The sequence below is a fragment of the Brachypodium distachyon genome, chromosome 3 (genome assembly GCF_000005505.3).
Source record: "Brachypodium distachyon strain Bd21 chromosome 3, Brachypodium_distachyon_v3.0, whole genome shotgun sequence".
Lineage (NCBI taxonomy): Eukaryota > Viridiplantae > Streptophyta > Magnoliopsida > Poales > Poaceae > Brachypodium > Brachypodium distachyon.
Genome location: NC_016133.3, coordinates 16,872,115 through 16,896,816, shown reverse-complemented (window position 1 = coordinate 16,896,816; position 24,702 = coordinate 16,872,115). Strand labels below are relative to the sequence as shown.

At 47.4% G+C, this 24,702-nt stretch overlaps 1 protein-coding gene across 1 annotated transcript; it reads left to right on the top strand.

The window, feature by feature from the left end:
• Nucleotides 1-8: 8 nt before the first annotated feature.
• On the top strand, nt 9-14,595 carry LOC104584065. The gene is made up of 7 exons (XM_014900473.1): nt 9-82; nt 7,263-7,530; nt 7,727-7,780; nt 10,486-10,630; nt 10,746-12,670; nt 12,745-13,971; nt 14,338-14,595. Exons 1-7 carry the CDS (start codon nt 9-11, stop codon nt 14,593-14,595), a joined length of 3,951 nt encoding a protein of 1,316 aa, XP_014755959.1.
• The last annotated feature ends 10,107 nt before the right edge of the window (nt 14,596-24,702 follow it).

The window sequence follows — 24,702 nt, the reverse complement described above, 5'->3', positions numbered from 1 at the left end:
CCAGAACTATGGCCGCCGTAGCAACCATTAGTTCATGGCCGTCATCTTCATACTCCTCCTCCAACGACGACGACGAACTCACGTATTGCCAAAGTGTGCTAGGACACATTTTGTGAGAGGAGGTTGAGAGATGTGGTAGAGAGTGAATGAACAATGCTTCAGAGCTCCATATATATATATATATATATATATATATATATATATATATATATATATATATATATATAAGAAATATAGCCGTTGGAAAAGATCTGTTCAAAATCTAGCCGTTTGGAAAATAGCCGTTAAGAAAATAGCCGTTGTAAAAGACCCGTGCAACATATTCATTAATTAAAAATTTCATGTAATTAAATTATAATATTATAGTTTATTTAATAATTGGATATAAATAAAATACAACTATTAAATTTATATTATAAGCGTTTCAAATACAAAATTTCAATTCAAGTCGTTTGAAATATAGATGTTTGCAAAAACGGTTGGAGGATATGGATAAAATATGGAAGAATGAATTATAGGGGCTGAGATTTGAGTAGTCTGCTGGGGAGATGAGAAATTTGGGGAGAGAATCTTGTCTAGAGAATCCCCATATAGAGATTTGAGGGCTCAAATTTGAGTAGTCTGCTGGACTTGCTCTGAGGAGCTGTACGTGGGTCAGGGTCACCAACGTTCGTCGGATCTTTATACGTAGCTATACTGTAGTATACCTCTATCCCTTTCGTTGTATCTTTATACGTACGTACCTATACGGTATAGCTGGCCAGCCACAACTTAGTTTCTTTTGGCTGTATATAATGACAACCACGCCACATCATAGATATCAATTGCATCAAGTGATTGTTCGTAGTTTACGTTTATAGAGATATATTATGTCGATAAAAACTTGCCTAATTGAAATTGTCTCGGCCTAGAATTTAAATCAACAACAGAGAAAATGCAATGAATCGAGGTCGGCAACCAACATCGTTAACCACCCCAGAAACTGCTTGTATATGTATGTGCTCACAACAGTCATTGAAGGCCTAGTCAACTCCGTCCTACATGCAACCATGACACATTGAAAGCGTCTTAATTAATGTTTAGGTTTAATAATGTAATTTTTCAGAAAATTAATTGTTTCGAGGACCAATCCTCTAAATTACTCGCAGAATCCACAATTTCCGTTCTTTGATTATGCGAAAAAACATCTCGAACTTGGACGAAACTTGGTATGTGAGATAAAGATGGGCATGCGAAGATATCGAACATGGTGGCCAAGAGCCCAATTGTATATACGTATATAATACGTGCCTTTGTAAGTTTAGTGATTTATGGATTTTACTTGGGCCCTCAAATAGTTAATATGCTTAAATTTTGACATTTGAGTCACCCTAGATATTCATTCATATTTTAAACCTGTGGTCACAAAATTTTGCATTTTCTGTTATCTAATCTTATCTTATTAAACACAAATATGATTTTTTAATGATTTTTTCTTGAATATAAAAAAGTAAATGTAGTTCAAAATGAACCCACAACCATCTTTGAATTTATAAATTGTATAAATTCAAATAATTAGATTCAAAGTTGCTCAAAATTAATGAGCAACAACAACCATCTTATATTTTGCGCCTCCCCTCAGTCAGCTGATTCTACATGAACTGAACTATGCCACCCATGACTTAGAGCTCTGTAACAGTTATCCATGAATGGTGGCATTGAGATTTATTTCGGAGCCTTTTTGGTCAACATCCAACGTACCATCACATATAACTTGCGAACCGAAAAATGCACTATATGTACTCCAGTAATGTTGCACAACTTCAAGTATACACTTTTAGGCTAGCGTATTATTTTAGTCGACTGACGTTATCAAAATTTCAAGCCACTGAGAATTAGCAAAACCTAAAACAATATTTATGAAGCTTATCCGTGAAGAGGAGCAGCATTCTTTTTTCCAAACAAAACTCACACGGTCATATTTTGTAGCTTTTTTTTTCCCGTTTTTCAAGTGAAGAAAAAGATAATATTTACATTCTAGATATCGGATGAACCACTACGTGGTAAGAATCCTTTCTTCACCGACGAGTAAAAGATTTGTCCGTTCTAGTGGAGGAAATAACGGGCAAGAAGAATTCCCACGACAGGCGCCATTTATCGAAAGGACCAACGTACTGGCACTGCCGACTAAAATGGCGTTCGAAAATGAGATAATTTTGGATCATAAATTAGCTGGCAGCAGCCTGACCTAAGGAGTACAGGACACATGAGGAGCAGCTGGGTCATGGCCATCCCTGTCCCAGGTCGTTCGTCGGATCTACGTACATGCACAGTATCTCTCTATCACTTGCGTATAGCTACTTCTGATCGGCCAGCCACACGCTAGAATTATTTTGTCTGTGATGACTACGTACGCCGCCACATCATAGAGGTAGCGATTGCGTTAATTGATTGGTTGTAGTTTATGCGCTTTAGCGCTTACCTCTAGATAAGACGTAAGATATATATATGCGTCCATACAAACTTTTGCCAAATGGAGATCTAAGTAGCTTTTACCCGGTTACTCTCTCTTTTCCACATTATAATGCATATGGTTTTTGTCTTAAGTAATTTTTTTGAAAGTTTGACCAAATTTATAGGGAAAATTAAATATCGACATCTATCAGACCAAATAAATCATGCATAAAAGTATATTTCATGCTTGATCTATTGGTATATTGGTTTGGTGTTGTAGAAGTTAATAGACGTTTTTTCCTATAAACTTAGTCAAATTTTAAAAAGTTTGACTGAGGACAAAACCATATGCATTATAATATGAAAAAGAGAGAATACTAGCTTAAACTGCACATGCGTTGCTTCAGAATTATAAATAATCCTCAGTTAAACTAATGTAGCATTAGCCACCAGTTATATATTAGTAACCAGGCTGCATGGTAGCTATGTGTATTTCTATATATTGCAACCAAAATATTGGTACATTGGTTAATATTAACTATCACCATGTCCTTTCGTAACCAATGATGGCAAAGTTGGTCACTAGATATCCCTAGCGACTAGAGTGTAGAAACCATGAAGTGACCAAATTAAATAGTGTCGGTGAAAATAGATTGATAGTAACAAATTTTGTACTTATATATAGCAACCAACCCCGGCCCTTGGTAGCTAAATATCATATCTCTGTGTTGGTAGATGGATGTATAGCCGGCGAAAATACCGTGCGAAGACGGTGGCGATAGAGTACACACCCTGGGCGCGGGGCAGTTTTGGGTACCTGCCCGGCCCGGGCACGGGACCGTGGCATACCATTTTACGATGTGTCCGTGTCAATCCCCCTATCAGTTCTTCTACTTATACTTGAATCGTTTCGCCACCAGAATCGAGGCCAATTCGGGAAGCAATACTGTATTATCGAGGGATGGGGAGGGGGGCGGCAGAAAACCTTCTATACTCCACTTGCAGCCGGCCTAAAATTAGTCACTTCCACCATGACGCTTTGCTGATCTCTGGAAGATGCGTGCGTGAGTAGTTTTCACGGGGCGGGTTCGTGGTAATAGTTATGCAGTGATCTCCCTCTTATTTTCAATCCCATGATGAGCTGCTGAACAAGATTGCGATATGTAATTTTGTATCATCATATGAGCTGCTGATCAATGCTGCGTATTCGCGCTCGAGTTATTGTTTTTGGAAGCTTAATTAATATATCCATATTGATCATATCATATTTTTAACGTTGATCCTAGCTAGCCAGATTATATATACAGACATGACATGTCTAGGGATCGTACGTTGCGTATTAGATGCAGTAGTTGGGGGCTTGGGGCCGGGGTACGTCTAGACCCAGTGATATAAAACGACGAAAGCACTTGATTCTCATACCTTACTTTACTGTGTAACTAGGGATTGAAAGGGAAGCTGAATCACGTCCGACATAAGATATGACTCTTCTGACACGCAACGAGCCCGAACATATTTTTGTATATACCAAATTTAAGAAGCATAGCTGATAGAATTTTCACCAATATTTACGACAAGGGGTGAACTAGTGAACTTTTTTTTTTCTGACACACGATAAACTACTCACTCCAATTCATATTAATGGTCAAAATATTACATGTATTTATACATTTTTTAAACATATATTCATCTATGTTTAAACTAAGCTGAAACAATTAATAAGAATTGAGGGAGTAACTGGTGATAATATTTTCTCCACCAATGAGTAAAAGCTTTACCGGTCCGGTGGAGGAAATAACGGGCAAGAAAATTTATATCGATCGACAGGGACCAACCAACGTACACTGCCGACTAGATTGGACACATGAGAGGAGCTGGGCCAGGGCCACCCCTGTTGCACGTTCGGCGGGTCTACACGTAGCTACACAGTTTATTATCTCTATCACACTTGCCTAAGCTAGTAGCTACTTACCTCTGAGCAGGGCCATCCGTACAAGTAATCTTTTCCCTGTTTGTGTGTGTAGTCATTTCGTGTTCTCCGCATTATTGATTTGATCCACAAGTTTGTCGTTTACGCTCACATCTAGAGTGATCCGGCCATGCGAACTTGCCAAATTGAAATACTGTTGTTCAATTCCTGCATGGATGCGCGTTGCATGCGTGTGGGGACGACTTATAAGTTGGCCATACGATTTAAGCTGCAGGCTAATAACCGCCCGTGACTCTACGTGGAGTGCTCCGGCCGAAATGGTTCCTGACCTTGATGCAGGAGGGCCGGCTCCGGTCGGCAGAAGTGGTTCCTGACCTTGATCGATGCAGCCAGACCTAGCACAGCGTCTATAAGTTTTACTGATCAATTCATAACATAATAATATACTGGCCACTCACTGCGTGGCCCCATATTTTCTCATTTGCCATCGATGAGGATTGCACTGTGTGGCTGATCGAGATGTGTGATGCTTGGACAGAAATCATATCATGCACACTTCAATCGACCTCTATCCATTGAGACAATTGAGCAATTTCAGGAATTTAATGAGCTACTTGATCATACTATTCCCATACATGATAAGGACAAATGGTCATATTCCTGGAACGAACCTGAATTAATTAATCACATCCTTGGCATACACTGCACTAATTGATGATTGATCACATTGAGATTCAGAGTACATTTTCATGGAATTGGAAATCATGCTGCCAACTCAAGCACAAATATTTCATGTGGCTTACACTGATTAACAGGTTATTGAACAGCCATTCTCCATATGAGAAATTTCCACATCCCTTCTTACACATGTGTCTTATGTGCCGGTAGCATCCTGGAAACCTATGTGCACCTTTTCTTCGAATGCCCCTTTGTGAGAGCCCTGCTGGTCTTATATTTTCTTTGCATTGAATTTCTCTCTTAGATGGACATTCATTCAAATTTTCAGACTATCAGACAACTTCTCGAAGTCCCATTCCACATGGAAATTGCCACTCTAGTTTCATAGAGCATTTGGAAGATTTGGAATGATTGCATCTTCCAAGGCACTTGCCTAGCCGGCCTTTATAGATGCAAAAAGATCTTTAAGGAGGAGCTGAACCTTGTATTTCATCGGACAAAGAGAAAGAGCTACTCAAACTTTCGAGGATGGATCGATGCATTTAGATAGAGTTTTTATCTTTCTTTGGAACTCCCTCTATATACACATTTTTATTTAATTCAGTATATTTGCAGTACGTAGGCAATTTGCCTAATGTTTTCCCCAAAAAAAAAATGGCATCGCTACACGAAAAGTTAGAATGAATTAACTGATTTGGATGTCAAAACATCCTTGCACAAGGACACCAAAGTCCATTGATCAAATATATCCAATCTTTCTTCCTCCCAATGTTCTCCCGAGAGAGCATCTGATATTCAATTATATATACATGTAAATGATACTAGTAAGTGTTTTTACAATACCCTAGACCGATGGAACCCCTCTAGCAAAGCGTCCTTGGTGGTCAGATATCGCCGGCCCGTGGACCCAAGCCACAGATTACTGTCCGGCCGACCCGACCGGCGCCTGTAGCATATCAGTCGAGCTCTCGGCTGCTTGCGTTTTAATTTGGAAAGAAACAACTAGATTGGATATATTTCATCGATGGAGCCATTCATGAATGTGGTCCACAACCTACCAAAACAGCGCCTGCATTGTACTCTTACGGAGTTACACTCTTACCGCACCATTTAGTTCTTTATACCCCTCCAGGCATCTTTTTTCACCCAGCCACCCTGGAATTAACTATTGACCAGCAGAGGTAGAGGTCCAATTATACAGCCTCTTTTCCCATTACTAGCGTACTCCTTCTTGTTCAATCTGTAAGACGTGAAGTATGAGATTTACGTTAAAAAAGCACTTTGACCACATCCGTTTTCAACTAGAAACAGTGATCTATTCCTTGAAAAAACAGCAATATCATCTTCCGGTGTTCCCACCCTAGCCGCTGCACACCCCATGCATGTCACTCGGGAGAGCGACCCTAGCCTGGTCTAATGCACAGGAAACGCGAAGACGTGGCGACGCAGAACACCTTCTCCAACCTTCCTCGCCTTTGCTGCTACATCGCAGGATTTTGAAAACATAAAAATAAAAAAAGTGAAGGATTAAAATGCCATGCACATTGCAATTCATAGGATTTTAAAATGAGGTCTCACCTAATGTTTAGAATCTTTAGAAATTAATCCAATTTAAACACATTTCTTAAGAATCTAGCATGTCCATTCCCACGAACGAATACTACGCATAAGAAAAAATCCTAAGTATTGAAATCCTGTAAAAATCCTTTAAGAATCCTACAAACTGAACGAGCTTTTCGTGGTGAAGCGCAGGTTTGGGTGATGCATTGGCTACGACACTTCTTGGGCGCCTTCCCTCTTTTGTAACCTCTTTAGCCATGCATGTGGGCCTTTGACCTTGTACTGTGTCTATAGTAAACTGTTCATGATGTGATACGTGCTTGAGTGCTTCTTAGGAAAAATAGAAAAGAATTTGCATAAAAGAAGTGATTAGTGATTACTCCATAATGTGGTTCTAGTCCAAGTGCTTCATGACATACTTACAACACACCGACATATTATTAAGAAAAATTAAGCTAGTTCAATTAGGTACGCGCGTGCATGCTTCGTTCTCGTTGATCCGATCTATCAGATCGATCATGCCGGCGTCCAGCTAGCAGCTAGCTCAAAGCAGCGGGCGCCGCCGCCCGTGGCAACGGTGCTGGAGACGACGGTGACGTCGACGTGCACCCCGGAGACGGCGCAGTGGCGGCACGTGTTCGACATATATCCATGGCTACAGCCAGCACAAGCTCCTCGGCCCCAACGCCTACATCAGCAACGGCGTCTTCTCCGTCGGCGGCCACGACTGGGCCATCCGCTACTACCCTCTTGGGAACACCAAGCCCAAGTACGTCTCCGTCGTCACCGTGTTCATGCATCCGACGGTCTCGATTATCGCCACGCCGCCGGATAATCCTCCGCCGTCGGATCTGCCGCGCGATCTCGCCAGGCTGTACGACTCCAAGGCCGCGTCCGCTTCGTCGTCCGCGGACAGTCCTCTCCATGAGGTCGCCGGTGCTCATGGCGGAGCTCTACGGTGCGGCGGCTGCAGGGCGGACGGATCAGCATTACGTGGCCATCGACGACATGCGGCCGGTAGAAATGTTTGGGAGTTGATCAACCATGCGGGATGCATACTAGCAACACGCATTTTGTGGTGTTTGAGTTGTATGATGTTATTTATTGGTTGTCCAATGTTTTTAGGATACACAGGCAAAGCTCGAGCTCCGCCTGTTACTGGAAAATCCCGAGCCCAACGTACTTGCCTGTTGGGCTCGTTTCCTCTTCGGGCCTAACCCAGGCTTGTCTCAGGCTGCTCAGCGAACCCAAAGCAGAAGCTGTTATGGCCCAGCCCAAGTCTCCCAACTCCCACTACACAGGCCGCAGCCGCAGCCCACAGCCCACAGACGGAGGCCATCCTCGCCCAGCTCAGCCGACGGACACGGCTTACGCGGCCCACCGCGTGGCTGTGGCTCACGTGGTTTCCACGCAAAGGACCGAGCTCGTCGAGCCTTCCGAGCTGGACCGAGCTCTAGCAAAGCCCGAGGCCCCGAGCTGGACCGAGCACCGTTCATGCGCTCCATATTTTCTCGGGCCGATCGAGCCCAGCTCGGCTCGCCGATCAATGTTCGCGCTTTGGGCCAGCTCGGCGCGTCCGTTTGACTCCCGTGTCCGGTTGGAAGACGTACGTAATTAAACCTTTCCGAGTACTCTGAGGCGACCTAATTAACGCGCGCAATTAGGGCCCATCTCGCCAAGGGTCGATACGAACGCCTCCGGCGCCGGCGATCGGGACCGAGAAGGAAGGAACCTCGAGAAGAAGTCCAGCACCGTCGGGTGCGTGGCTGGAGGAGAGGGAGGCGGATCTCGTCATGTTCCCCGAGGTGAACCGGGGGGCATTCAAACTCCTGGTCTGCTCCTTGGTGGAAAGGGCGAAGAGGGACGGGGAGGTTCTGCAGCGACTACTCCGGCCTAGGTCGTCAAGTCTCCTTCCCGAGGTGGAGGAGATGCGGAGGAGAATGGCGGCGCTGGTCGTCACAGAGCTCGAGTCCCGCCGTAAGGCGGAAAAAGAGTCGAGCGCTTCCCCTTCACCCAGTACGAACTCTGCTGTGCGCCGGTCTCTGTCCAAGCCCAGAACGGTGATGGATTGGCCCTGGAGGATCTGGGCCATGCCCGGGTCGGAACGAAGATCGTCTGCGGGATACCATCGAGGGAATTAAGAAAGGGTTTTCGAAGGGGAAACTTTTGTTTCGGCAGGGGATAAACAGCCTTATGGTGATGTTGAACTCAGGAAGAGGTCGGACATGGATCAAGACTGATATCCGGGGAAGTACTGCTAGCAATTCTGTGCATCAGGCCACCGTTGGTTTCGGGGGTGCAGTTAGGTGGGTCAGGAAGCAGCAGATTTGTTGGGTAGTGAGGTCCGGAGCACAGGAGCACAGTCTTGGCAGCCTGACGAACAAAACTCCACACACCTACACATCAATTTCCCAAACCATGCCATGGCGCACCAACTGTGGTTGTGTTTCCCTGATGACAGCAGACTACGGAAGGATATTCGTGCAGCGGAAGCACAGAGGAGAAAATTTGGTCAGACAACCATTGTTGATGAAAATTTGGCTAGCTCCCCGTTGGAGCCGGCCAAGGATCAATGAAAATTACGGGATGGAACTGCCAGGAAATAAACGTCCCAGGCAGTTCGTGGGCTTCTGGATATCAGAGGCAAATAAAACCCGATGTGATTTTCCTGTTTGAATCACATTTGGGCAAAAATAAGGCAGCAAAACTAGTTCGCAAGTTGAACTTTGATGAGATGGTGTTCCATGAAAGCAACGGTAGAAGTGGTGGTTTGTTGCTTATGTGGAAAAGTGATTGTAAAATCCGGGCAAATGATATCACTGCAAATTTCATTGATGTAGTGGTGGAAGAGGCTGTGGAGTGGCGTTTCACAGGCTTCTATGGGGAACCAAAATGGGAAGATAAATTCAAGTCGTGGCAATGTATACCTGACCTTCATAGCAGGATAGATATGCCTTGGTTACTCCTTGGAGATTTTAATGAAATCTTATACTCTTGGGAGAAAGAAGGAGGGGCTGCGAGGGCCCTGAGATATATGCAAGCGTTTCAAGATTGTCTCACGCAGTGTTCGCTTGAGGATCTTGGTTATACGGGCGATCGTTTTACTTGGCGGCGCGGCAGAATCAGGGAACGCCTTGACCGGGCAGTTACGAACGAGGCATGGAGTGCAGCTTTTCCAAACGCGGTCGCGATAAATGAAGGCATGACTAAAAGTGACCATCGCCCGGTCACTGTTGATACTGAGAGCTCTTTTACGGTACCCCGGATTTAATATGGATCATTCGTTTGTCCAAATCTAATGGTCGGTATTATCTGGTACTCCATTGTTAATCACACGGAGTACCGAGTCGAAAACCACCGGAGTACCTCCGGTTGTAGGGTAAAATTGTAATTGCTTGAGGATATTTTTTCGTAATAAACTAGATATTTGTTTGTAATTAAAAAAATATATCTTCCTGCAACCTAAGCCGCCGCCATCTGAAAAAGAAAATGGTGGCCGCCTTGGCGGAGGGGAGAACGCCGCTGTGGCTGCCAGGCGAATGAGGCCGCCGCGTCGGCGGAGCAGACGAAAGCGTCGATTACATAGGCTTCGGTACTTGTAGGAGAACCACGAGACGCCAAGGACGAGTATGACATCGGCGACGGTGAGGATGAACATGGCTCCGGCAGCCAGCGGTGGCTCCTCTGTCCATGCTGGATCACACGCTGCTTCAGAGCACAGGGTTCCCGAGGAAGCTGTGAGCCTGTGATCGTACATGTTGCTGGAGAAGAGAGGACAGAGGAGACAAGCTGCCGGTGAGCTGGATGTTGGACAGGTTGAACAGGCTCCGCTTGAGGTTCTCCAGCTGCACTGAAACGTTGACGGTGAGCTCGTTGTTTCACAGGTCGAGCGAATTCAACATAGGGAGCTCCCCGAGGCAGCTCCTATGCGGCTCGATTGGAACGGCTGCGCAGGCAGCTGGGGTCGCTTTCCATCGCACGAAGAAGAGGAGTACCGGCCGCCGGCCGGCGACGAGGACAATCAATCGAGTTGGTGCTGGGCGCCGGTCGGGGCTGCTGGCTGCTTCTCAAAATTGGGATGACAGAGGGGGAACACCAAATTACCCTTCGCAAACGAACGGTTAGATGTGTTTGGTACTCCTAGATGCGTTTTTGGAGTGCCAGGGTACCCTAAAAATGCTCGATACTAAAGCCTTGTCGGGGATCCATGCGCCTGGTGCTCCGGCTGTCCGACGTTTTGAAGCGAAGTGGTTGGCTGAAGATGCTGTTGATATGATTGTGCAAAATGCTTGGGATGGGGCGGCTACTTCAGGTGTGGACTCTAGTCTCATGCAGAAAACAACTAAAGTGCATGAGGCTTTACATGCATGGGATAGACGTGAGCTGAAAGCCCCACGTAAAAGAATTTATGCTTTAAAGGAAGAGCTAGAGGAAAGTCGCAGAGGACCAATTACGGATGACTCAATTGCAGACCAGAAAGAGATGCTGCTCAAGATTGAACTTCTGCTAGAACAAGATGAAATATACTGGACACAGAGGGGGAGGGTCAACTGCCTTCGGCATGGGGACAGTAACTCCAATTTTTTCCACAATTTTGCGAGTGCTAGAAAGAAGAAGAATACTATTAAATATTTGATTGATGAAGCGGGTGTAAAATGTGAGGATCCTGCTGGTATGAGTACCCTTATAAAATTCTATTTTGAAGGTTTGTTCCTTTCTAAAGTTTTGGAACCAGATGAAGAGGTCCTTGGGAAAGTTAAAAGGAAAGTGACTAGGGATATGAATAGATCCCTACTTGAACCTTTCACGGAAGAGGATGTAAAGAAAGCTCTGTTCCAGATTGGTGATTTTAAAGCTCCTGGCCCGGATGGCCTACATGCGGTGTTTTATAAAAGATATTGGTCTTTACTTGGCGATGATCTGGTGAAAGAAGTTCTTGAGGCCGTTAACTCGGGCGTGATTCCTGATGGATGGAACGGAACTATGCTTGTCCTTATTCCCAAGGTGGATGATCCAAAGCGAGTGTCTCGGTTTAGGCCCATAAGTTTATGCAACGTTGTTTACAAAGTGATCTCGAAGATGCTTGCAAATAGACTCAAGGTGATTCTACCTGATATTATTGATGAACATCAAAGTGCTTTTGTTCCTGAGAGACTCTTCACTGATAATATCCTCCTGGCCTATGAATGTGTGCATTCGATCAAGAAGAAGAAGGGGAAGAAGGGGCTGTGTGCGGTGAAGCTGGATATGCACAAGGCCTATGACCGTGTTGAATGGTGCTTTCTTGAAAAAATGATGTTGAGATTGGGCTTTGACCCAAGATGGGTGAAGCTCATCATGGCTTGTGTGTCCTCCGTGCGATACCGTGTGAAGTTAAACTCAAATGTTATAGAGGGGTTCACTCCTACTAGGGGGATCCGTCAAGGAGACCCTCTTTCACCTTACTTGTTTCTCTTATGTGCAGAAGGATTATCATCTTTATTGAATCATGCTGAGACGTCGGGAGATCTGGTGGGAGTTCGTGTCTGTCGTGATGCACATATGGTTTCACATGTCCTCTTTGCGGATGACTCCCTGATCTTGATGGAGGCTGATATGCATAGTGCTTCATCTCTCAAGCGTATTCTGGACTCCTACTGTGCAAGTTCAGGGCAGCTTGCAAGTGACGCTAAATCAAGTATCTATTTTAGTCCAAATACTTTGGTTGAAGACCGAGCTGAGGTGTGTTTCGAATTGAATATCATGACCGAGTCATTGAATGAGAAATACTTGGGGCTTCTTGCTATGGTAGGAACTGATAGAAGTGATTGTTTTAAGCATTTGATCGAACGTGTGAAGATAAAGACGAGTGGATGGAAGGCGAAGATGTTGTCAGCTGGTGGAAAGGAAGTGCTCCTTAAGGCCGTTGCCCAATCTATGCCTGTATTTGCGATGACAGTATTCAAGATTCCAAAAAACATTTGCAAAGGAATTACTGATGCTATGTCGCAGTATTGGTGGGGTAATGATGACCAGAAAAAGAAGATACATTGGTTGGCATGGTGGAAAATGTGTATCCCGAAGGAGGAGGTATGGGATTTAGAGATTTACACACGTTTAATAAAGCAATGCTTGCTAAACAATGTTGGCGTTTATTGGAGCAGCATGATTCTTTATGTGCCGGAGTTCTGCGTGCGAGGTATTACCCGAACGGGAAATTGTTGAAAGCAAAGCTGAAAAGAGGTAGTTCCTTCACCTGGCAAAGTGTGATCACGGGCATGGAAAATTTTAACCGTGGCTGCATTTGGCGTGTCGAAGATGGATCACAGATCGACATTTGGGAAGATGCATGGGTTCCTACTAGCCCCACAAGGAAAATTGTCATGCCTCGTGGTCATGTTCTACTAAGCAAAGTTTTAGATCTTATTAATCCGGCAACTGGACGATGGGATGAGCTACTGGTACGTGATGTGTTCTGGTCCATTGACGCAAATAGAATTCTTGAGATCCCGATTGCTCCGACTGGAATGGAAGACTTCGTCGCTTGGCACCATACGAAGAACGGCCTCTTCAGCGTTTGTTCGGCGTACCATGTTGAGTGGGACTATCAGTTTGGAAGGAAGGAAAGAAATTGTCTGGGTGCTGGAAGATCTCAAATTAGTCCGGTGTGGGAGAAATTTTGGCATCTCCGTGTTCCTGCAAAAATTAAGATCTATGGCTGGAGGGCCCTGCATGGTCTTGTTCCTTGCTTGGGCATTCTTGCTAATAGGCATATAAGTACAGTTAGCGGTTGCCTTGTTTGTGCAGCCGGATGTGAAGATATAATGCATGTGTTGTTTACATGCCAGCAAGCTCAGCAGGTCTGGGAGTGTCTGGGAATTAAGCATATCATTGATGATATTGTTGCGCTGGACAGAGCTGGGGTTATTGCACTTGAGCATATTATTTGTAATACTGATGTTTGGGATCCTTTGGGCGGTATTGGAATGCCGGAACTGGTTCTCACTGGTGCATGGTACATCTGGTGGGAGAGGAGACAATTAGTGCATGATGAAGCTATCCAATCTCCGCATAGATCGGCCATGGCGATTGGAGCCTTGACTGCTAATTACTGGCGTGCGTCTAAGAAAAAGGCAAAAGTGAAGAATATTGGCTGGACCAAGCCAACGGAAAAATTCCTGAAAATAAATGTCGATGCTACGTTTGACATTGATGAAGGCTGTGGGAGCATTGGAGCTGTGATCTGCGACTCCCATGGAAAATTCCTTGTTGTAGCTTGCCATGAAGTTCCTTTTGCTTTAGACGTTATGATGGCTGAGGCTTATGCCCTCAGGAAAGGCCTATTTTTGGCTCCGCATATTGGTTGCACGAAGTTTTCAGACAATATGCAGGTGATTGAGACCGTGTTGATGATGGTTTTTCGGCTACCAAGGCGGCAGCCATCTTCTACGACTGTCGCATGTTGGCATCGGGATTCACGAAGGTTTGTTTTGAGCATTGTCCGTGGGAAGCTAATATGGTAGCACATGAGTTAGCTAGGAATAGTTTTCGTTCGAAGTTATCTTGTTTTTGGGACGATGATCCTCCTAGTTTTATTTTGCCTATGTTCATAAACGATGTAAACTTTTTTGATGATCAATAAAGCTCGCCGAATGGTTTCCCCTGAAAGAATAAAACCTTTCCAAGTTCGCTTAGGCTTTGCCTTGATCGATCAATAGATACAAGACCACGATTAATCAACTGGCTGCCTTGGCAAGCTACTGGAACCCAACGATGAATCGGCTGACGTCACCTTCGTTGTCGGAGGAAAGCCCTTCCCGGCCCACAGGGTCATCCTGGCGGCCCGGTCGCCGGTCTTCAAGGCCCAGATGTACGGCCCAATGAAGGAGAAGGACATGGGCCGCGTGACTGTCGATGACATGGAGCCCGCAGTGTTCGAGGCCGTGCTCTCCTTCGTGTACACCGACTCTTTGCCTGCGGGGTGCCTTGATGGGCCGCGGACCGTTATGGCATAGACAGGCTCAAGTTGATGTGCGAAGACGCGCTCTGCGATTGCCTTGACGCCGACACCGTGCTCACCACGCTGGCTTTGGCGAACCAGTGCCGCTGCGACGGCCTCAAGGATGCTTGCGTTGAGTTCGTCGTCTCTTCCGAAGGAGTCTGTGTGCCAGCAAGAACATGTTAACATATGTGTGTTGTATGTATCTTGGAATTTACTGTGTACTCCGTGTAAATCGTATGTGCTACTGGCTTGGGTAAGAAATAATCAAAAAAAAAATTACCTCTCGTTAGAAATAATTTTGATTATGAGGTTTTCTCAATCGGGCTGAAACAGAATTGGCAAGTGTACATTGCCGTCTGAGTATTGGATTGTAACTGTGCATGTTAGGGTTTCTGAAAACTGAAATGTAAGACAATCAATATTTTGACATAATTGGTAGGCGTTGTATTGAGCCTCGTGGATTCTGCCTTCCAGGATTAAATACGAACATATTGTAAAATCGTGTAAAAAGGACATGAATCTACGTAGGTCGTCAGGGCCCATGAGGGAATTCGGCTTGGGCCAGGAGCAGAACATTGGCTGCTGGGTAGGGCTTTCACATGAGGAGAGGGAGATGGGAAGGGGGAACCGGGGGAGCGGACCGCCGGCCCGATCGGCGATCTCTCGACTCCATTGCTGCCTTCCTCAGCTCCGCGTCATCAAGAAGAACCTGCTGGTGCTTTTCCCCAGGCCTCGCTCGCCCCAAATCGCAGCAACCTCGATGCCCTGCCCGCCGCCGTGGAGCTCCACCGCGCGGTGCTCCTCCAGCCGTCCGACCCCTCCAGAAACTTCACGATAAGATGCTCGTTATTTTGCCACTGTTTCCTCCCTCTCATGTGCTTTGTAGCGCCCTGCCACCCTGCACCGCCATCCGCCGTTGCACAGGCTGCCGCCAGCTAGCCTCCAGCTACGCGCGGCACCTGGCCCTGCCCCTGTTAGGCTCGGCCTTGCGCCAGGAAAGGAGGTCGGTCTGTTTTTTTAGTTTTTGATCGGGGGTTGGGGGGAGGGTGAATCGAGCGGAGAAAGAGAATCGGGAGGAAGGGCTTGCACCAGATCGGGAGGAGAGTGAGACGCGGTGCTGGCGGAGCTAGGTGAAGTGAAAAAAAGAAAGAAAATACCGCTTCGGCTTGAAAAAAGAACCCTTAGCGAAGAAAAGATAATAAATACGGGATGGACCGTCCAGCCCATCTGATCGTGGCCGACTCCAATTTAATACTCCTTCCGTCCTTTAAAAAATGTCATACTCTCTCCGTCCGATAAAAAATGTCTCAATTTTGACTAAATTTGAATGCTTCTATACACTAAGTCATGTATAAATGCATCCAAATTTTGATAAACTTGAGACATCTTTTGTTGGACGGAGGAAGTATGAAGTTTTATTAAGACAAAGGCTTTGACCACAAATTAACTTATCAAGGTGTGGTTTATATGATACTTCATCATAGTTGTGATTTCATGACATATAAAACACACAATATAATTTTTTGTGATCAAATTTTTGTCTATGACAATTTTTTTAAGAAACGGAGGGAGTAATAGTTAGTAATTACTAATAGATAGTAGGGAACGGGCATGGGAAAACCTTTATAATCTCCAGAGGAAATTGCATGGCGAGATCTTAAACTTGGCAGACATGTCCACTTTCATCCATTAACTTGCAAACTTGAAAAGCAGACCTTAAACTTGGTAGGCTGTTTCAATTGAGTCCATATCAACAAATTCGGGCTTAAGTCAGCCATGGTGGCAGCTAATGCCGGCTCAGGGGGTCCTCTTCGCAAATGGAATCTTCCGATTAACCCCTAGAAGAGTTAGGTCTCGAACCCGCACTCCACGGAGCCAAACCCAACAAAGTCCCGAACCGGCGGGCAACACGAGCGCAAATTCCCCAATTTTCTCCCAATTGTTTCTTTCTAGAAGCGCCGCCCGCTGCTCCGCCGTAGTTGTCGAAGGTATCGTTCCCTTCGCCTCCCCCATTCCCTTTGTCGTCTCCATTCACATGGATGCTGCCAATGCCAAGCCGAAGTGAGTTTACCGGCGAGGGGGGCGACTCTATTATGTCCTTGCCCCAAGATGAAGAGAGCATATCCTGGCGGCAGGGAGGATGGTAAGAGGATGAGGGAGGGGTTTTTGTATCACAACTGTCGCCATTTCCAAGTGCAAGTTGCACCGCGGTTTGAGATCTAACTCTTCCGGGGGTTAAACAGAAAATTTATATTTGACAAAAATTTGGCAAAAGGACCCACTAAGCTACCAACATGGCTGAATTAAGCCTGAATTCATCGATTTGAACTAAAATGAACCAACATGTCAAGTTTAATTAAGGCTCGCTTCTAAAGTTTACAAGTTAATGGATGTCGTGGTGGTGTCACGGCAGATGCCATAGGATGGCTTATGTTGGGTTTGATGGACGAAGGAGGAACCGGAGGAGGGAGGACGTGATGAGAACCACGCACAACACAAGAACATACACACGGTTTACCCAGGTTCGGAGCCCTCTTGTTGAGGTAAAACTCCTACTCCTGCTTTGTAATATTTGCCGAGATACCGAGATCTACAATGGTGCTCCTTGAGCAGTTTTCTTGAGGAAGAAGAAGAATAAGGGGAAACCCTAGATGTCTAAGTGAAGGACCCCTCTCCTGGGAGGGATAGTGCTCCTATTTATAGGCCGCCAATGTCACGCTGACATGTGGACCAAAAGCTAACCCTATCTTCTATGGGCCCTGCCGGGCACGCCCCTTGGTTCCCTCCGGGTGGCACGGCAGGGGACAAGACAACTTTACTTTTCCTGGCGTCTGGCAACACGTACTGTAGCCACGTGCCAGCTTCCGTCATCGGTTCTCATTTCCGCACAGAATCACACAAAAGGCGATATCCAGCCGGATTTTCTTTTCCGCACAAAATCACACAAAAGGCCCTTTCGCGAAGTTTGTTCCGTTATCCGTGATGACGCTATGCGGATAACCGTACCTCAAGATGATGTCCTTCAAAAATGACACCGCGGTCTTCCCGTCACACTTCCGTATTGGCTTCAATTCGATCCACTTGGTGAACTTGTCAACCATGACCAAGATATGCGTCACGCCTCCTCACGCCCACTTGAAGGGTCCCACCATATCCAAACACCAAACAACAAACGGCCAAGTAATTGGGATAGTCTTGAGCTTCGATGCCGACATATGAATTTTCCTGGCATACCTCTGGCAACCATTGCACTTCCTGACCAGGTCTTCTGCTTCCTGTAGCGCACACGGCCAGTAGAAACCATGCCGGAATGCCTTGCCCACCAATGTTCTTGAAGATGCATGATGACCGCACTCTCCCTGGTGAATATTCCAGAGTATCTCCTGCCCTTCTGCTGGCTCAACGCATCGCTGCAAGACGTTAGTAACACTTCTCTTGTACAGTTCGCCATTGATGATAGTGTATGCCTTTGCCCTTCTCTAAATTTGCCTTGCCGACACCTCCTCTTCCGGGAGAGTCCCATCCTTGAGGTAGGACATTATCGGTTGCGCCCAAGCCGGCACAGGACGACTGACAAAAACTGGTTCGTCTATCTCCATTGGGTCAACCGCCATTGCCTCGGCCGAGTTAGGGTGCTCAGTCTCCGGGTTACTAGAACCACTGCCGCTGTCAATGTCCATTGGAGTGACACCAGCGTCTGAGCTCACCGGAATAAATATTGACTCCCATTCGGGTGACGGCTTGATGGATGGCTTGCGTAAATGTTCTAATGCCACACCAGCCGGGATGGCCTGTCGCGTTGAGCCGAGCTTCGACAGAGTGTCGGCTGCCTCGTTCTCCGCCCCCAGTATATGATGAAACTCGCACCCTTCGAAGTGACCACTAATCTTCTGAACATGAAAGCGGTATAGCGCCATATTGGCATTCGAATGCATCCCAATTGCCAGAGGCTTGCTGGACTACTAAGTCGGAATCGCCAAAGCATTGAATCTGGCGAACTCCAATCTCTTTTGCCATTTTTAGTCCGTGAACAAGTGCCTCATACTCGGCGACATTGTTGGATGCTGCAAAATGAATTTGCAGCACATATTTAAGTTGGTCGCGCTTAGGCGAAGTTAGGACTATGCCGGCAACAAGCCCACTTTTCATTTTGGAGCCGTCAAAATGCATCTTCCAGTAGCTAGTTTCAGGTGGCGGTGGTTCATATTCCATCTCGGCCCAATCCACCAGGAAATCTGCCAGAGCCTGAGACTTCACGGCATCTCGTCTGTCGTACTGCAGCGTGTAGGGTGCTAACTCAATAGCCCATTTTGCTATCCGGCCGCTTGCATTTTTATTGCTCATGATTTCTGAGATGGGCGCTTCACATATAACCCGGATCTGATGCGCGTCAAAATAATGCTTCAGCTTCTTTGCCGCCATATAAACGTTGTATGCCATCTTTTGGTAATGGGGATAATTCTGTTTAGACGACGATAACACCTCATTCAGGTAATATACCGGCCTCTGCACTGACTTACCGTCTTCATCTCTTTCCACCACTATGACGGCGCTGACGACTCGGTTTGTTGCTGCTATGTATAACAACATCGGCTCTTGCGCGATTGGCAAGGCTAATATCCGCGGCGTAACAATCATCTTCTTCAGCTCTTGTAAGGCCACTTCTTCTTGTTGTGTCCACACAAACTTGTCGGTTTTCTTCATCAGCTGGTATAAGGGCATTGCCTTTTCACCCAGCCGACTAACGAAACGACTTAACGATGCTAAGCATCCAGTGAATTTCTGCACATCCTTGAGACATTTTGGCAGTTTCATTATCTCTATGGCAGCGATTTTCACATGGTTCGTTTATATACCTTGGCTCGATACCAGGAGCCCGAGTAGCTTTCCTACTGGCACATTGAATGTGCATTTGGCCGGGTTTAACTTCATTCGGAATCTCCTCGGATTTGCAAATGTTTCCCGGATATTATCCAGCAGCGTGGCGCTTTCTCTGGTTTTTATGACAACATCGTCGACATAGACCTGCACATTCTTACCGAGTTGGTCATGCAAGCATTTCTGCATGCATCTTTGATAAGTAGCCCTTGCATTTCTCAAACCAAACGGCATAGTGCGATAGCAATAAGCCCCGAACGGGGTGATAAACAATGTCTTTATTTGATCATTAGGGTTCAGTGGTATCTGATGAAAACCAGAGTACGCGTCTACAAAAGACAGCAACTCACACCCGGCAGTGAAGTCGATCACTTGATCGATCCGAGGTAATGGAAAAGGATATTTGGGACATGCCTTGTTCAGGCTGGTGTAGTCAATACACATGCGCCATACCTTGACAGCAGTCAGGTCGTCTTTCTTCTTCTCAACCATGACAGGGTTTGCCAGCCAGTCGGGATGCAACACTTCCATGATAAAGCCGGCAGCTAGAAGCCAGGATATCTCTTCCGATATGATTTTCCTTCTGTCGTCGCCGAAGCGTCAAAGGGGCTGCTTCACCGGTCTTGAGTCTGGCCTGACATGTAATGAGTGCTCAGCCAACTCTCTCGGCACACCCGGCAGGTCCTGATTTGACCATACGAAGATGTCCCGATTCTCACGGAGGAAGCTGGTGAGCTCGCCTTCCTATTTTGCGTTCAGGACGGCACCAATGATAACGGTGCGGTCCGGGAACTCACTGTCAACCGGGATCTTCTTCGTCTCCTTGCCTGCCTGAAAAGCCACGCTTCCATGAGGATTGGTCATAGCCGGCAGGCCAATCTGTGCCGACTGAGCCAATGCAACGGCTTCTTGCAACTTTTTTTTCTCGCCAGCGATGACCAGTGACTCGGCCAAAGCAGACCCTGCCGCCGCACACTCCAACGAACGCTTGTAGTTGCCAGTAATGGTTATGGTACCATTTGGTCCTGACATCTTCATCTTCAGATTGCCAATGTGGGTTGTCGCCATGAATTTGGCCAATGCCGGTCCGTCAAGCAGCGCATGATACGGACTGCTGAGGTCCACCACTTCGAACACCAAGTTCTCGGTTCGACAGTTCTCCCTGGTGCTGAATAATACGTCAACTCGGATCTTGCCTACCGGGACACAAAACACTCCCGACACAATACCATGAAAAGTAGTCCGGCTAGGCTCAAGCATGTTATCAGTAATGCTGAGTTTGAGCATCGTGTCCCAGTACATGATGTTTATGCTGCTCCCATTGTCAATGAGAACTCAAGTGAACTTGACGTTAATGTCAGGCCCAATGAGCGTCAGGTCAACCACCAGTGCATAACCACCAGGATTCGGCATGACCTTGGGATGATCCGCCCGATTCCAACTGAGCTCTTGTTCTGACCAGTACATAAACTTTGGCACCGCCGGCATAACAGCATTGACTTCCATCTCCCGCCTGCGCTGACTCTGCTTGTCAGTCGGCTCCGTGATGAAGATCATGTAGCTCTGGTGATGCTCCTTGTACTCATTTCTTCCGGCATATTCCGGGATACCTTGGTCTTCCACCTGGTTGACAGCATTGTTTGCCAGAGGGGGTCCCTGAATCTGGGCGTTAGCTCCTGTGAGCGGCGGCGGAGGGGGCATCTGACTTGCCTCACCCTTCTCGGCCCGCTGCATCCAGCTGCATTGCTGGGTTGTGTGATTTGCCGGTTTGTTGGGATTAGTCGTGTTAAAATGACAAGGCTGATCCAGCATCATCTCGAACGTGTAATCTGCTTATCTTGCTAGGGCTTCTTTTACTCTCCCTTCTTGCCCCACTGCTGATTTCTAGTCTTCTGACGCTGGATAGTGCCTGCGTCAGGTTGATCCTGAATAGCTGCGACATGAGCCAGCCCATACCGGTAATCCGGCATGTCATCCCTTCTCTTGTTACGGTGATCTTGATGACAATTCTTCCGGAACGCCCCGGCAGGATTATATGTCGGCTGCTCTCTTTGCGGCTCTGCTGGCATCAGCGATGGTTGAGTCGGATCACCCAACACATACATGTCGGTGATTTTGATTATTTCGAACAGAGTGGCCAGCATTTCTCTTTGCAGCTTTTGCCACAACATGCTGCCATGCCGACACCCTTGAGCAAACCACGCTATGGCCTGCGACTCCACTATCCCTTCACAGGAATTGCGGAGATTGTTCCATCTCGTGAGGTAATCCCGGTCGGTCTCATTGTCCCATTGCTTGCACATGGACAACTGCTGCGAGCGGTTTGGCCTCTTGTAGGTGCTGGTGAAATTGCTGACAAAGGCCTCTTCAAAGTCTATCCAGCAATTTATGCTTACTTCCGGCAAATTGTTCAGCCATATCCTGGCCAGCCCTACCAGCATCTGGGGTACATAACGTACTGCCCATCTGCGATTGCCGCCTGCCACATGCACTGCAGTGACATAGTCTTCCAGCCAATCTTCCGGCTTAGTGCTGCCATCATATGTTCTCGTACCCCTGGGCAGCTGGAAACCCTGGGCTGTTGTCTCCCTCATGATCCGGTGCGCGAAACAACGCGGTCCCGGAGGGCCTTGTTCTTCCGGAAGCTCCGACAGATAGATTCTGTCGAGCCGATGTCGGCATCCAGCGGCGACACTTGCCTGTTTCCCACTCAGGCTCCGAGCGGGCCGAGATTGTCATGTTCTCGCCTGAGATAGCCTTCATCACCCATGGCCGAGTACCCGTCATCGTAACGGTCTTGCCGGCGATCTTCACCTCGATACAGGGGGTTGCGCCCGACACCCTACTGACCTGCAGCTGTATTGGGTGCCGGACCCAGAGGTTGGTGTTCGTGACTAGCCGAGTGACACTCTTGCTGGTCTCGGCGATTGTTGCCGAGACGCAGACCACTTTGTCTGTCCTCGACTCTCCTGACCATTTGCTTCTCGGCTAGGGCCGGATCATAACGCTCTAGTCGCTTATCTCGGCCTGAGTTGGCACTCTTGTCTCGTTTTCCACCAGGCGAAGATGCTTGCTTGTCAACCCGGCCATCAGCGCCTGCGGCCGAGTGAATGACTTGAGATGCACCGGGCTTGCCATGCAACCTCATGTATGCCTCATTTTGCTCGTTAGCTATGCGGAGCAACTTTTTCACGCGCAACTGCTGCAGTTGGAGCGCCTCTCTTGTGAAATTCGGCAACTCTTCTGCTGCAGCCTCGGCGGCCTTGAGGTTCTTAACAGGGGTGTTGTATTTCGGCTTCAGTGCCGAGGCAAAACTCGCCGACACTGCGGGTATTGCCCTGCCATCTCTAGCTATCTCGGCGTTCCGGTTCCTGCCACGATTACGCACTTCCCCAACTCGGCTAGGGTTAGTCAATGCAGTAGAATTGAGACCATGAGATTTGTTATACTCACGGAGCGAAATATCAAGCTCTTGCCGAGCATGAGCCACGTCAACAACTTCTTGCAGCAGTTTCTGGTGCTCCAGCTCCAACTCAGCCTGTAGCTAGGCTGGGTTAGCGTTTGACGCCACTGGCGCGGTCAGCCGTTCGATGGCGGCCTGGAGCTGAGTCGGCTTTGGCGGCAGAGCTGACGTGCCGGCTTGAGCAGCTATGTTCTCCATCTTCTCCATGGGGAACTTCGCCATTCTGCCGGATTTGTTTGGGAGCGCGCCACTCTCTGCAGCGCCCTTGCCAGCACCGACGCCGTGAGCCGTCACCATGACCTCCACACGGTCCGCGGGGCAGTCGACATGCCGGCCGCGAACCGTGCAGATGGCGGGAGGATCTTCGGCCACCACCACCTGGTTGGGGTACCTGCAAGGATTGTTAGTGGCGACATAAACCTCATGCATCTGAAGATGATGAAGCGGCCGGCGCAGGGAAGTGGCGCGTCGTTGAAGCAGCCCGCGTTGTTGTCGATGAAGCCCAGAGAGCCGAATCTCTGGACCAAGCCGGAGACCACATGCTCTCCAGTGACGAGCAAACTTCCCGTCCGGATGAAAACTCCAGCCAGCGCCACTGCTGGCCCCACGGTGGGCGCCAACTGTCGTGGTGGTGTCACGGCAGATGCCATAGGATGGCTTATGTTGGGGGCGATGAACAAAAGAGGAACCGGATGAGGGAGGACGTGATGAGAACCACGCACAACACAAAAACACACATACGGTTTACCCAGGTTCGGAGCCCTCTTGTTGAGTTAAAACTCCTACTCCTGCTTTGTAGTATTTGCCGAGATACCGAGATCTACAATGGTGCTCCTTGATCAGTTTTCTTGAGAAAGAAGAAGAAGAAGGGGAAACTCTAGATGTCTAAGTGAAGGATCCCTCTCCTGGGAGGGATAGTGCTCCTATTTATAGGCCGCTAGTGTCACGCTGACATGTAGACCAAAAGCTAACCCTATCTTCTATGGGCCCCGTCGGGCACGCCCCTTGGTTCCCTCCGGTGGCACGGCAAGGGACAAGACAGCTTTATTTTTCCTGGCATCTGGCAACACGTATTGTAGCCAGGCGGCGCTGGCTTCCGTCATCGATTCTCTTTCGGTGCTTCTTTGCGCAGTCGCCTGACACCGCGACGTAAGCAACGACTGCTCTCCCGTGATAAAGAAAGCGTTGCTTTACTTTGCGCCATGTGATAAGGATAAGACCGTTGACGCACCTCGGTGCTGGCCGAGATTGGACTGATCGTACTTATCCTGCAATCATAAAAGATAAGATAGACATGCCGGGGTATGCCGGCCTGGTATTAGTCCGGCTTAAAAATGCCGGCGTACATGCCTGTGCCGGTTTTGTCCTCGTAATCTCAGCTAATGTGTGTTGTCATGATCCTACCCGAGGTCATCCCCCGACAATGGATGAAACTAAACATGCGTGCCAAGTTTAAGATCCTGTGAAATTTCGTCTAATCTCCATTTCCGTATTAGCCAGCGATGGTTATAATGCAACGTATCCATACCCAATATTTTTTTTGCCACACAGTTTCGCAGGGAACTAACGGAGCTCCATTGAGTAAGGTAAAACGTGCTTGGACAAATTTTGTTCCTTGTACTGTCCTACGGCCCACAGTCCGCCTGGGTATTTTCCAAGTGCAGGTTGGACCGCAACTGTGAATGTAGGCCCGTATTGAGTTCGTGGGCCGTTGGTTTGTAGGCTAGTGGGCTAGTTGGGCTGCGGCGGGTTCGTTGTAATATGTAGGCCACGGTAAAT

Coding starts and splice junctions, on each gene's coding strand:
- LOC104584065 (XM_014900473.1), top strand. CDS start 9: ATGGCCGCCGTAGCAACCATTAGTTCATGGCCGTCATCTTCATACTCC. Junction 7,781..10,485: donor TGGAAAATCCCGAGCCCAAC/GTACTTGCCTGT, acceptor GTTGTTTCACAG/GTCGAGCGAATTCAACATAG. Junction 10,631..10,745: donor CGACGAGGACAATCAATCGA/GTTGGTGCTGGG, acceptor TGGTACTCCTAG/ATGCGTTTTTGGAGTGCCAG.